The sequence below is a fragment of the Carcharhinus amblyrhynchos genome, chromosome 6 (assembly GCF_965287045.1).
Source record: "Carcharhinus amblyrhynchos chromosome 6, sCarAmb.v2.hapA, whole genome shotgun sequence".
Lineage (NCBI taxonomy): Eukaryota > Metazoa > Chordata > Chondrichthyes > Carcharhiniformes > Carcharhinidae > Carcharhinus > Carcharhinus amblyrhynchos.
In genome coordinates, this window is record NC_137329.1 from 44,338,959 (window position 1) to 44,353,299 (window position 14,341).

At 39.7% G+C, this 14,341-nt stretch overlaps 1 protein-coding gene across 8 annotated transcripts in view; it reads right to left on the bottom strand.

Annotated features, from left to right (window-relative positions):
* Positions 1-14,341, bottom strand: part of dagla (diacylglycerol lipase, alpha) — a 379,214-nt gene that overhangs the window by 132,759 nt on the left and 232,114 nt on the right. For all 8 annotated transcript variants that reach the window (XM_080190329.1, XM_080190325.1, XM_080190324.1 and 5 more), the window contains 2 exons: positions 8,529-8,667; positions 1,175-1,262 (listed from right to left, as the gene is read on the bottom strand). In XM_080190329.1, coding sequence (XP_080046455.1) covers positions 1,175-1,262; positions 8,529-8,667 — 227 coding nt within the window. The remainder of the gene's footprint in view (positions 1-1,174; positions 1,263-8,528; positions 8,668-14,341) is intronic.

Genomic DNA, 14,341 nt, shown 5'->3' on the forward strand with positions numbered 1-14,341 from the left:
CAGATGATTGCACCATGTTCAGCATCAGTTCTGACTCCTCAGATACTGAAGCAATCCTGTCCAAATGCAGCAATCTGGACAATATCCAAGCTTGGACTGACAAGTGGTAAGCAATATTCCAGCAACACAAATGCCGGGCAATGATCATTTTCAACAAGAGAGAATCCAACTGTCTCCCCTTGACATTCAATGGCATTACCACTGTTGAAGCCCCATTTTCAACAAGAGAGAATCCAGCCATCTCCCCTTGACATTCAATAGCATTACCATTGTTGAAACCCCCAGTGTCAACATTCTGGGACTATCATTGATTAGAAACTGAGCTGGACTAGCCATATGAATACTGTGGTTACAACAGCAGTGCAGAGGCTAAGAATCCAGTAGCAACAAGGTGCAAGGCAGGAGCATGATGGGATACTCTCCACTTGCTTGAGTGAATGCAGCTCCAACCACACTCCAGGTGCTCAGTACCATCCAGGACAAAGCAACCACACTCCAGGTACTCAGTGCCATCCAGGACAAAGCAACCAGCTTGATTGGCACCCCACTTACAAACATTCATGCCTCCACCACAAATGCACCTTGGCAGAAATGTGTACCATCTACAAAATTCATTGCAGGAAGTCACCAAGACTCCTTAGACATCACTTTTCAAAACCATGACCATTTAGAAGATCAAGGACAGCAGATGCATGGGAACACCATCAAGTTACCCTCCAAGCCACTCACATCATAACTTGAAAATACACTGCTATTCCTTCACTGTTGCAGGGTCAAAATGCTAAAATTCTCTCCCTCACGGCACTGTGGGTCTACCTATGTCACATGGGCTGCAGCAATTCAAGAAGGCAGCTCACTATCACCTCCTCAAGGGCAACTGGGGCGGGCAATAAATGTCATCCAGTCAGACTCACATCCCATGAACGCATATTAAAAAAAGTGCCCTAAAATAGTGTCAGAACAATACAACTTGACACAGGATATGTTTCACAAAATAATTTGGCCTATTATCTAACATATTAAAGATTAAGATATAATAAGATATATGCAAGATGCAAGCAAACAAATATCTGCTATATTTTTAAGTTGGATTATTTGATAACTGCACATCAAGTTAATGTGATTATTTTAACTTTGGAAAAGAAGCCCCAGTTGGAAAAAGTTATGTACTTACTGTCTGTGTGTCCTGTGTACGGGTACAACAAAGAAAAAATTTCAACCTCCGGCTCCAGCTACTAGCCTGCTCTTCCTCCAAGCGATGGCTATATTAAAAAAAAAATGCATTTATAAGCTTAAAGGATAGTGGGCAAAGTTTAACACAGTAAGACTAAGACATCAGGCTAATATACCAAGAGACCAGTTTTAAAGGTGTCTTCTCAGAATTATCCAGCTTCAAAATCTACATAACTGAATGATATCGTATGCATCTCAGGAGAAACCTGAACTTCTTGCATCGGTCACAACACCCAATGGTCCAAGTAAATCTTACTGTACCACTCTGACATGACAATCTCAAGAGCACAAGCTGGAACAAATGGCCTGATTTTAAGCGTTGACTATTTAAAAAAACCTTGCCACGGCCATCATGTTTTTGTTTCCCCAACAAAATTTCTCCTACATTTCTCCTCTGCTCTTCTGAAGCCATCAACTCTTGCCAGGTTACAGATGCACAGATGCCAGTGCCTCCCAAGAGGATATTCCTTACATATCAGAACAAATGGAGAATATTAAATCTGCTCCACATGATAGGATATTGAGCTTAAACCCGATATTGTTGGCGTTGACATCCAACTACATATCCTAAAAGTTGCTCCAACTGATATCAGCTGCAGACTGGAATTGAAGCTCAGACTTTTAGATTGATTAGCTCATCATAAACCATGTCAAACGTATACAGTATCCATTAAACTACGACTGAAGAATACTAGTCTGTCACAATGGAACTTTTTAATACTATTTTTAATGGGCTGTTGCTAGAAATAGCATGAAGCTAGGGTGACTACCTAAATTCAATCTAAATGAAGAAATCAATTTCAGACCTAAGCATTTATTCCTGAAGGGGGCAAATCCATGTTACCTGTTAAAAATAAATAGGTGGCTTCAAAGCTGTCTATAAGATTACAAAACAATATTTGAGAATACCAAATATGATCAAGGGGCTTAAGTAGCAGTATACATTTCCAGGGTAAAGCTGGTTGAAAGAATTGCATTACTGCATAATAACCACTTTCCAGTTAACAAGCAATACTTACTATATAACTTTAAGATGCTGTTTAGGTGATGATTAAAATTGACTGTGAGACCTCATGAAATTAAGTGAATAATGTAAATACCCTCTTAAGAGTTCTTGACCTACAATTTCAATTGAAATCAGAGATTACCGGGGGTAAGTTAACTTGTATTACTCCAAATGCATTCTCTAGATTCAAAGTCAATTTAATTCACTCTCTTACAAACAGCTTTCTTCTGTCCCTGTCAGCCTGACCACACCTTGGATGGTCCTAGGACCGAACAAAATTTCCTGACATATTACATGGTCTTCCAGTATTATCCTCACTCCTTTTATGTCACTTCTACTTTACACAATTGCTGATTCATTGGCTGCTGGTAGAGAGAAATTGCACTGCCATCAATACTTTTGAGATTATATAGCAAAAACAAGCTGCTAAAATTCAGTTGTTTAATGTTTTTGATTTTCCCCAAATTAACTTTGAGTATGTCTTTTTGAGATAAGGTGTTTTTCAAATAAGGTGTAATTACGTTAATAAGTTTCATTACAGTTTTCCTGTCACTGCCCTGTGAGACTCACTGAATAAACAGAGTAGAGATTGACGAGATAAATAAATAATAAAGATCGACTTTATTTAGTTTTTTTTAAATTACAGGAAGTTTTAGGATTGCATGACACTGTACTCCTGTGATATGTAATGGGGCTAAGAGTAAGCAGCAGTGTAACTTTGAAAATACAGTTATCAGTTTGCTCACATGAGTAAACGGAGCCCCTTTTCTAAAATACAATAACGAGAGCATAAGAACATAAAAATGTAGGAAGATTAGAAACAGGAGTAAACAAATTAACCCCTTCAATCTATTCCATTATTCAAAAGATCATTGCCGACCTTCAGCTCCCATATGTTAAGACCTGTCCTCAGCCAATTGTTTTTCTAACTTGTTTTTCGAACGGCATCATCATAAGATGGACTTGAGAATGGTGTTGCTCATCTTCTTCTGAAAGACCAGCTTCCGATCTCCTCCCATCACCCAACACATTCCTCCAATCCTCACCCATGATTCCATTCACGATCCTGTCCTTGTTACTCTTGAGCCCATCATTATCTATGTGGATATTCCTGTTCTCCACCTCAAACCCTTCAGTGTTGAGGTCCCCATGTTCTTTAGTGACCTGACCCCTCACCTTCTTAAGGCCACATGCACTCTGACTTTCTGGGACCTCCTCCATGAAATCATAAGACACTACCCTCCACCATGACTTTTAAGCTAACGACTAGCAGGATACCAATGCTACTCCTGAACATGAATGTGCCTTTTGCCTCATAGTACCATGAGTCTCACTCCCAGCACCAGATTCCTTAGGTGAGTGGTCTTGCCCTGGATGTCATATTATGCATTGCCAGGAGAGGCCTATCCCCCAATTAAGGCCGGGACCAAGACATTTGTGTCATGCAGAGTCCTTTAATATGGCCCGCAGAGGCCCAGCACAATCTCTTAAATATGTCCCCGACAGCGTGGCCTCAGCCCCAGGACAGTCCCTTCAAAATCCGCCCCCCCCCCGACAAGATGGAATTTCAGCCCAAAGATAGTCTTTTCAATATCTTCCTGACATCATTGCCTCAGCACCAGATTAGTCTCTTCAATATCCCCTTTAAATCACCAATGTCAGGAGAACACAAAATTCTAAACCAATTTTCTATCAGCGGGACACTGACCTTTTCTTTCACAAATTCAGTGCCCTTGCCCGCTATGATTCCCTCCAATGTTAGGAATGGAAAGTTCTACACAGTATTCCAGACGTAGCCTGATCTAGATTTGGCTGCCAGAATACCTCAACCTCACTATTACAAAAATGTTCCAAACAAGTTAAACTGCTGTGTTTACAGTGTTTACGTGGCAGAGAAATCTTGTATTAAGCATTCAACAATTACCCTTGTTATTAGTAATTTTTAGTCTTATAATATCTCTGAACATTTCAACTGGTTGATCAGTGTCTAAATGTTCATATCCAAGTTTGACCATTAATGAAAACTAGGGTCCTAAGGTTTTGTTTCCATGGTTATCTGCTCACAGTTATCCTTCCTGAAGATAATTAAAAATAAAAGCTCATTAAAATAGCCAAGTTGGCTTATCTTCAGTTCATGTAATTGTGTGTCTGCTTCAGAGCTGCCATGTAATCAAGCAGCAGACTGGCTCCGATTTGAGAGTTTATTTTTTTTGTGAAATTAGAACATAAAATTATTGGGATTTAGTGAGTATGTGGAAGAATAGGTTTCTGAGCATATATTAGCATGAAATATCTGGGGTTGGACTTCCTGAATCTTGTAATATTGTATTGAAGTCCTTACAATGTTCTATATTTTCATACCTGTCATCCTTACATGAGAAATATTTATTTTTAATTTAAAAGGGAGAAAACTGTAAACTACAAAGTGCAAGAAAACATGCCAAGTAAAATATCCAAAACTTATCTGGAGATGCTGCAGGCTCCTCCATAGGATATATTTCTTGACTTTCAGTGCTTGTATTTCCTGTCAATAAATTCTAAATGTACCAATGTTTCAAACTGCTGTTTTGAACACCTTGGGTTTTTAGCCAACAGAACGTTACTTCAAGGTGAATTACATAGGGTAAACCTGCATCCTAAATTCTACCACAGCTATGATCTATTGCACTGGTAGGTCTGTGGGTGGGTGTGTGTGTGTGACAAAACAGTTCACAGGTGCTAAAAGTGGTTTTAATTCTTCTAATCCAATGTTTCCTAGTAACTATTGCTGTAAGACAGTCTGAACCATCTGAAGTTTGGGATTTAAATAGCATTTTCAGTTGGTTCCTTATGCACAGCAATTGCCCATTGGAAGTTCATGCAAACCATACCTGGGAACATGAGATAGGGTGAATCACTGACAGAATTCCCCTGATGACATGAAATGCATTTTATAAATATACATTCTTTATGCTTTGCCACTTTTTAAGTTGTTGGTCAACTTTTGCAAGTTTTCTAAGTTGACATATTTAGGAAAGACTGATGTATGTCTCGAAGATCAATTAAAACAGGCTGCAAGTAATTTCTAAATTCTTCAACAAATATAAGTTTCTATATAGTTTATTACAGTGAGGTCTATGACAGCCGATATTGAATAGTTACGAAAATACAGTAGATGTATTTTTGTTTCAGAAGGTGCCCTTGTAGAAATAATGAGATTTGTACAAATCAATAATGAGAACAATATCGATGGTTCTTTTAATAATTCCAGCTTTGATTCTTCCCATGCTCAAAATTATTGACCAATACTGGGATATGTTTCAAGCATTGACCACTTTCTGGTACCTCACCCAAGTCATGAAGGGCAAATTTAGACCGCATGCATCTCTGGAGGATGACAGGGGCAACAGTATAACTTTCCAATCTGACACAGTCTTCATCTGGTGCTGACACAAACGCTCTTTATAATACAAATCACTGACAGAGCTGGAGTTGAAACCAGGTCTGTTTTTAAATCGACCTTTACCAAAGTCGATTGCAACATTTGAAGATTAGTAAACTCAGAGCAGACCGTGGATTGATTCTGAAGTTTTCCTGGTATGTTTACCAACTGAACCATGGGTGAAAATAGCTATTACTTTTGTAATTCAACCCCTAGTTTTGTGCACACAACAATTCAAGTCAGAAACATCAACTGATTTTTTTTCCCAATTAACTTTAATTGTTTCATCTACAAAGAGAAAAGCGGAGGCAAAAATAACGGCAGGAGCTTTCTCCATTGTTGCAATCTGTTTTATTGATTTGTTGTAATTTTCACAAACAGACCAGATAAAATGATTCATTCAAACTTTTTGCTTCAATGATCGATAAACAGACTACTTGCTGCAGTACTATACCAAGAAGATCCCAGGTTCGATTCACATCTAAACTAGCCTCAACCAAAGCAGCATAGAATTAATTGCAGTGCCCCTGGGCTACAGAAAGCAAAATTCTACAGTAATTCTATTCTTGGCAATTTTCTACTGATGATGGTGAATACCTACTGTTCAGTCTCTTGACCTCAATAATTATTCTGTGGCAAGGCATCAGGGGTTACCCAATTTCTATGGAATGATATCCCAAAATGAACTAGTACCTTCAATAGAGGGAAGAGAACATTAGCCCACAGAGCATATCCAGCAAAGATTTTCCTCCTTGTCAAAACATCTTAACAATCTATTCTTGACTCTGGACTTCTAAACTGCATCTCACTCTTTTCCATCGAGAACATCCACACACCCACTCTACCAAAATTTAGGTCATATTTCTGAATGTCTTCTCCAGTATCTGAGTATCCATGTTTTTGATTACTTCTTCAGTAAATCCTTTGTATTATTTTCCTATCTTAAGGGCGCTCTATAAATATAATCTGTTGACATTTATCCTGCAGCAAATGAAATATCCAAGGGTGATCCTCTGCGGCCTTATTCACTTGAATAATCTTTTAGCCCATTTATCTTTTCTCAGTTGTAGAGTGTCTTATCTTTACATTTTATTCTTTTAGTCTCCAATCACTCTATTACTTGTCTTTGCATATTTTTCAACTCAACTTCTTCCTTCGGTGAATGCTTTAGAACTGCACTCATTTTTCCAAGTACATCCTGACCAACTCTCTACACAGTGGCAGGACGATGTTGTTTGATTTACAATATTCTTTTCATGCAACCAGAAATATCATTTACTTTATCGGCCACGATATCATACTGATCCTATCTAGTGACTGCAGGTTCATGTTCATCAGTATTTCTTCATTTATTCTTTAATCTGTTTATTATTCATATCTGTGTATAAGTTTACCTTCATCTAAACTGAATTATATCGGACAGTTATCAGATCACATCCCAAGTCAAAATTCCTCGTTACTCGTCATCACATTCCAGTACTAACATCTCTGATATTTTAAGGTCACCCAGAAATGTTGGTATAAAAATACATATCATAGATTTTAGCCTAAAATTTGAGCAGCCACTTCATGATGTAATTGTAAATTCAGCACAAAAAACGTTCAATGACAATTCTGTCATCTAACCATAGGCAAACAGTTTGATTTTGGGAAAGGTGGGGGTTGGTGGGGCTGGTAGAATATTCCTTGGACCAGGCTGTTGCTATTTTATAATTTTGTGGCAAGTACCTATTATATGCATATGTCAAAGCTCTAAACATGTGAAAATCTTTAATTTCCTACTTCATTACTTGCCAAACTTCAAAATGGGTATGAGCCTACATGCCAAAAACAAAACAGCAGAAAGGTAATGTTGAATATTTAATTATTAACGTTCTCACACTAAAAATAAACATAAATTACACACGAAAATTTGTAGTTTTAAACTGTTTGTGAAACTGTTACATTACGTATTCACTGGACCCAACTTCTCAAGTCCATACTGGAGAAGCACCATGCCAATGAGGAGTTCTGGAACTTTCTGCAAAGGGGCTCCTTCCTAGCTTCACCCTCATTCCAATCCTCCAAGTACAACATGACCTTGCTCCCCACTCACTAATCTTCCAATTGGGTTTTCCACTGATTAATGTAATGCTGTCATTTATGGGGTCACCTGAAGGTATTCTAGCCTCCTGTCCACGTGAACTGGTGCCAGAAAAAAAAATCATCACATGCACTCTTGGCTGGTACAATGCCTTGGGTTTCATTCTCTTCCCTCTCAGCGAAATGGTGCCAGAAAATTGAAGACAAACTACCGTGGATGCTTATAAAATCAGAAAGTGTTTTCAAACTCAATAGGTCTGACAGCATCTGTGGACAGAGAAGCATTGTTAATAATTTTGAGTCTGACTCTTTAGAGGAGGTAAGTAGAAGTTGAGTGGGGGGATGTGTTGGGCCTCACAGCCAATCATGAGCGAGTGCTTGGGAATCCCTGCTGTCGAGCACGTACTCATATTTTGGGTATTTTGCTTGTGTTCCTGAATATTCAGTACTACAAAATCGAACTTGGGAAAAATTTGCGGAAAATGTGCAATTTACAAAAATCATAAAAAGCAGTAAACTTGCATTTACAAAGCAGCTCATCAATCCTTCAGAACAATCTCAAAGCACTTCAAACCCAGTCTGATCTGCAGTGGCTATAATGTAGAAAACATTGGATATGTAATGTAGCTTTAGTACAGAGTAGATTACAGCACGGTGGTTGCGCGTGAATATGTTCGGTAGCGAAACTACTCCTTCCCCTCTGCAAAAATTATATTACTTATTACACCCAGTTTCCAGTTGCCGCATCACAAGATAGTAAGTCAGGAAATTATGATCTATTCCTACCGCAAATTATAAGTTCTGAGGTTGCGTTGACGCCGCTTTGTTGCACGAAGTTTCACAAATGTCCTGCCTGTTCTGTCAAAGACGCACATTACTGTTATGCAGACGCTTAGAATAACAACCCAATTACAGGCTACAATTCCTGGAAGCAAAGGGAAATCAGAACAGAGATGTAAGTATGTTGACCATTAATCTGTTTAACATTAAAAATGTGCTTTCTTTTGTAGACATAAACAAGCTCAAGAAACATGAAGCTGCGGACATGTATTACATGATACGTGCATGCTGCTTTAACCATGTTAAATTGTTGCTTAGCATTTACCATTTTAATTTTAATATTTGGACTCACTGACAGTAGGAGAATGTTTTATCACACTATGCATTTGCTCTCTGAGCCATTAAAGCCAAGTTTGCCATGATCAATGAGTGACATCAATGGAAGAGCAAAATGCTATCAAAATTAAATGGATTTGTCCTCTTACAACTACTTTGGGATTTGTCAATTCCATTTCACGCAATACTCATTGGGCAGAGGAAATAAGAGATAAAGGATGAAAAACATCACTCTAATCTAAACAAATTTATGACAACAGTTTAGTCAAATTCATTGCTTATTAACTGTGCTTGCAATAACATTCTAGTGAATGTAAAGATCTAAATGCACCGATAATAATTATTTTCCACTGCTCAATATACACATTGCAATTCTTACAGCTCCACGCACTCTAAGATTAACCTATTGGCAATCAAGAGAGCCCAAACCATTGAAAGCTTGACATCAAAATAGGCCACAAACCTATCCCACTGAATAATGGCTACCTTGACCAGATCATTAGTTGCTGTGTACCATTGGTGCTCCATCTCGGACCAAACTGAGAAAAATAATCATTTCACCTATGTAACCATTTAATTATCAGCTGATGAATTTTCTCACCAGGTAACTCATTATTAGGCTGCAAATCCACACTTTTCACTCAATTTTATTACTGATATAAAAGGGTATGTACAACTGTTGTGGAGATCACAGAATCACAGGGCTGGATTTTACAGACAGCTTGAAGGCCAGGAGTGGAGTTAATAAAATGCAGTCTCTCTGTCTGTCCATCCCTGAACTGTCTGCCATTTTACAGGGAGGCATTGGGTGGCTCGCCCGTCCCTGGGCCTATTGAAGTCAAATGTCCAATTAATGGTCAGTGTGTCTCATCCCATCCTGACTGCCATTTACCGGCAGCAGAAAAGTCCACACCAAGAAGACAGTCCAGCAACTCTTACTCAGCAGGGTGCAATGCCCTTTGAGGGCTCCCTGCACCCAAAGAGACCCACCCTCAGCAAGGTCATACCAGCACTTGAACATGGCACCTGACATCCCCACCCACTTTGCTGGTCTACTAACCTGGACTCTGTTCAAACCTACAATGCGGGGGGGGCTACAAGGCTGTCAGTCAATTGGATTGACCAGCAGCTCCTGAAGGCGAGACTCTCCTGGTAGGGGCAGTAGTCTCACCCTGACCCAATTAATATCTTGTTGAGTGTAAAAGGACTGAGGGGCAACCAGATATTTAATGAGCAGACACCCAACCGACTTTTTAAACAGGTCATGGGTGGAGAACATAGCACCATTAGATGCTTAATGCACAGAAGACCATTTAGCCCATCTTATCCATGCTGACCCTCTGTGGGACCAAATCAACCAAAACCACTCTCCAGCTCATTGCCTTTAGCAGTCCAAATTTTCTCCGGGTTATTACTCATTCAAATTATTATTCAATATAGTTTTGAATGCCATAATTCAATCGGCTTCCACCACACACACAGGAGAGCATTTCAAATCCTAACTACTTATTGCATAGAGATTTTTCCTCATTCACCTTAAATCGACGTTCTCTGGCTTACAACATTTGGGCCACAGGGAATAATTTCTTCCCATCAATTCCGTATAGAACCTTCATGATTTTGAATACCTTTACTAATTCTTCTCTCACCCTTCTTTCAATAGGACAGCTCAATCAGAGTGGATAGAGGGCAACCAGTGGATCTGCTGTATCTAGACTTCCTGAAGGCGTCCAACAAGGTACCACATAAATGGTTAAGTTAGAAGGTAAGAACCTATGTGTTGGAAGTAGTATATTGACATGGGTACAGAATTGGCTAATGGGCAGGAAAAAGCGAGTAAGGCTATGTATGCTTTATCAGATTGGTGATCTGGTGTGTGTGTGCTTGCGTGCGATTTATGAGGGTATTGTCAGATGTTCTCATCCTCACAGCTTATAGTAAGCCTGTCTATATCAGGCCGTTTCAGTTAGAAGCTGAAGGAGTAGATGCAGGCACCATGATCTCATCTGGCTCCTTAGGGGAGGATACTGATTTTGTCTGCACTTGCCTTTTTCTGTAAGCCAATTCTTCTCTGGAGTACGCTGCTGTAAGCCACAGGAAACCACAATCATTCTGGAGACCTTTGATGTGGCATATCAAAGATTAGCTCCAGATCTGTCAAGATTTCAGAACCATACATTCAGCAACCTAACTGCTTGCTCCATTTGCTTCTATCTAATCTCTTCTCTGGACATGGTCCTCAGAGAGTAGCCTAGTCTCCAAAGGGCCAATCACTGATACTGCATGGAGGTGCAAACACGCATGGTCTTTCTGCTGTTGATGACTGCTCCTCTGTTTCTCGTCAGGGATCCATGCTTTAACTTCATGAGATGCTGCTCCCATGCTGCAGTGAAGACTGACCATAAGGGAGTTGAGATGAGGGAAGGTAGGTGAAATGACTTCCAGAAAGTAGGAAATTACCTTCAAAGCAGTGAAATCAGGCTGTCGGAAAACAAAACTTTCCAATTTCACTCTTTAAAAGCCGCCCAGCCTATCAGTTTCATCAATGACTCTGCTGGGCCCTCGTTTGGAGCATTCTGCTGAGTTCAAGGAATAATGTTCTAGCTTTTAAAGTCAGAATATTGTGTTAAATCCTGAGATAATTGGGGATTAAATATTGAAATTAATTAACCAACAGCTCCAAAGGGGTTTCCTGCTCACCTGTAAACTGTGATTTGATTTATTATTGTCACATGTATTAACATACAGTGAAAAGTATTGTTTTCGGTGTGCTATACAAAGCATACTGTTCATAGCGAAGGAAACGAGATAGTGCAGAATGTAGTGTTACAGTCATAGCTAGCGTGTAGAGAAAGATCAACTTAATGCAAGGTAAGTCCATTCAAAAGTCTGACAGCAGCAGGGAAGAAGCTGTTCTTGTGTCAGTTGGTATGTGACCTCAGACTTTTGTTTCCTTTTCCTGTTGGAAGAAGGTGGGAGAGAGAATGTTCTGGGTGCGTGGAGTTCTTAATTATGCTGGCTGCTTTGCCGAGGCAGTGGAAAGTGTAGACAGAGTCGATGGATGGGAGGCTGGTTTGCATGACGGATTGGGCTACATCCTTTTGTAGTTTCTTGTGGTCTTGGGCAGAGCAGGAGCCATACCAAGCTGTGATACAACCAGAAAGAATGCTTTTTATGGTGCATTTGTAAAAGTTGGTTAGTCATAGCTGATATGCCAAACTTCTTTAGTCTTCTGAGAAAGTAGAGGTGTTGGTAGGCTTTCCTAACTATAGTGTCAGCATAGGAGGACAGGTTATTAGTGATCTGGACACCTAAAAACCTGAAGCTCTCAACTCGTTCTATTTCATCCCTGTTGATGAAGACAGGGGTACGTTCTCCCTTACACCTCCTGAAGTCGATGACAATCTTGTTCGTTTTATTGATATCAAGGGGGATTATTGTCACACATCAGTTCACCAGATTCTCTATCTCATTCCTGTACTCTGTCTCGTCATTGTTTGAGATCCGACCCACTACAGTGGCATCATCAGCAAACTTGAAAATCGAATTGGAAAGGAATTTGGCCACACAGTCATAAATGCATTAGTAGTACAGTAGGGGGTTGAGAACAGTCTTGTGGGGAACTGGTGTTGAGGATGATGGTGGAGGAGTTGTTGCCTAACCTTATTGATTGTGATCTGTGAGTTAGGAAGTTAAGGATCCAGTTGACAGGGAGGCGCAGAGGTCCAGGCCACGTAGTTTAGAGATGAGTTTTGTGGGAATAATAATGTTGAAGGTTGAGCTATAGTCAATAAATAGGAGTCCGACATTGTTATCTAAGTGCTTCAGGATTGACTGCAGGACCAGGGAGATGGCGTCAACTGTGGACCTGTCGGAGACTGTAGTGGATCCAGTCTGGAATTGATTCGTGCCACTTGCAAAGAGAAACCATGAAGCAGACAACATCTTGTTGAGTCCCCAACCTGATGCCAATTTCTTGGGTTCTAACCTCCAACCCACACATAAATCCTCTTTCACCCTTGACAGTTAAAATTCAACCTTTTATTTCTGATCTGCAGCTAGTCACACCAATTTTCTATTCCACAGTCTGATCTGGTTGTTTGGATGCTGTAGGTTTAGGCTCAGCTGGAAGTCTTCAGCTAATGGGGTCTGATTTATCATCATGTTAGTTATGTGTAGTTTGTGTTATTTCAGGTTGCAGCCTTCAAGATTTTTCTTTTTGTCCTTGGTTGCCTTAAATTCTTATCAACTGCCTCCTTCCCTATCATTATCAAAGGCATCCTCCGCACAACCCAGAAAAGCAGTGTTTGAAACAAGAATGAAACCAAGAAGCTCTACATCAAAAGATTTTTTTGAAAATTGAGTATACTATGCAGAAAATGCAAGATTCCTTTTGGGGGGGAAATCATCATCAGAGCTCGTAAATACTTTCTTGGACAGCTTGCCGCCTGTGCTGCACATTTCTTGTGCAGCTTCAAGGCTTGAAGTATCTCAAAGCAGAGCTGCAACGCTGCAAATACGAATGATTACTTTAAGCTGGCACAGATTTATTAATAATGAACAGACAAGTCAGGAAATACTCAGCAAGTATGGCAGGGAGAAACAGAGTTAAGATTTCAGATCTATGACCACGCATCAAGTGCAAGGTCACAGACTTGGAAATTGAGCTCTGTTTGTCCCCTCCACAGATGCTGCCAGATTTGCTGAGTATTTCCAAAGTTTTCTGTTTTTATTACCGATTTCCAATGTTTTCTTTCAGATTTCTATCATTAGCAGCATTTTGCTTTTGTTCATAGGCTGATTTTTACCTTGCTCATTTTGATTTTTTTTGCACTCACTCTATTACAAGAAACTAATTGTTTACTATTTCTTTTACTTGTACTTCTTCCTGTGATACTCACTTTTTGGATTGTATTAATTTTTTTGTGACACCATTGCGCAACCTTCAAACAATTTTATCTTACAACTGATTGCTATTAGGTTCATTTGTGTGACTTCATAGAATTCCTACAGTACAGGAGGCCAGTTGACCCATCAAGCACCCAGAGGAAACCCACGCAGACACAGGGAGAATGTGCAAACTCCAGACAGTCACACAAGGTTGGAATTGAAACTGGCAATAAGAGGCAGCAGTGTTAACCACTATGCCACCATTTGGGATTTATAGGTAATTCTGTAGACATGTGCCAGGTACCTATCACTCAATTGACCAGTTGGTCAAAACGGGAATGGGTTAATTCAATTTAGGCGCTTGATTGTTCTAGGGTTCCTCAGTACATTCAACAAAAGACAGATTTTTAAGGAACTCTCTTCAGGTACCATTTTTCCTTACAAGAACTGTCCAACGTGAATGGCAACATGAGCCTTTTTCAATTCATGCCTGATGTTTATGCATGACTTCAAAAGTATAGATGAATAGTGTTGATTTGCATAAATCTTTAAACCTACTGGGCAAGTTGGCAGTGTGACTTAAAAAAGGGTTA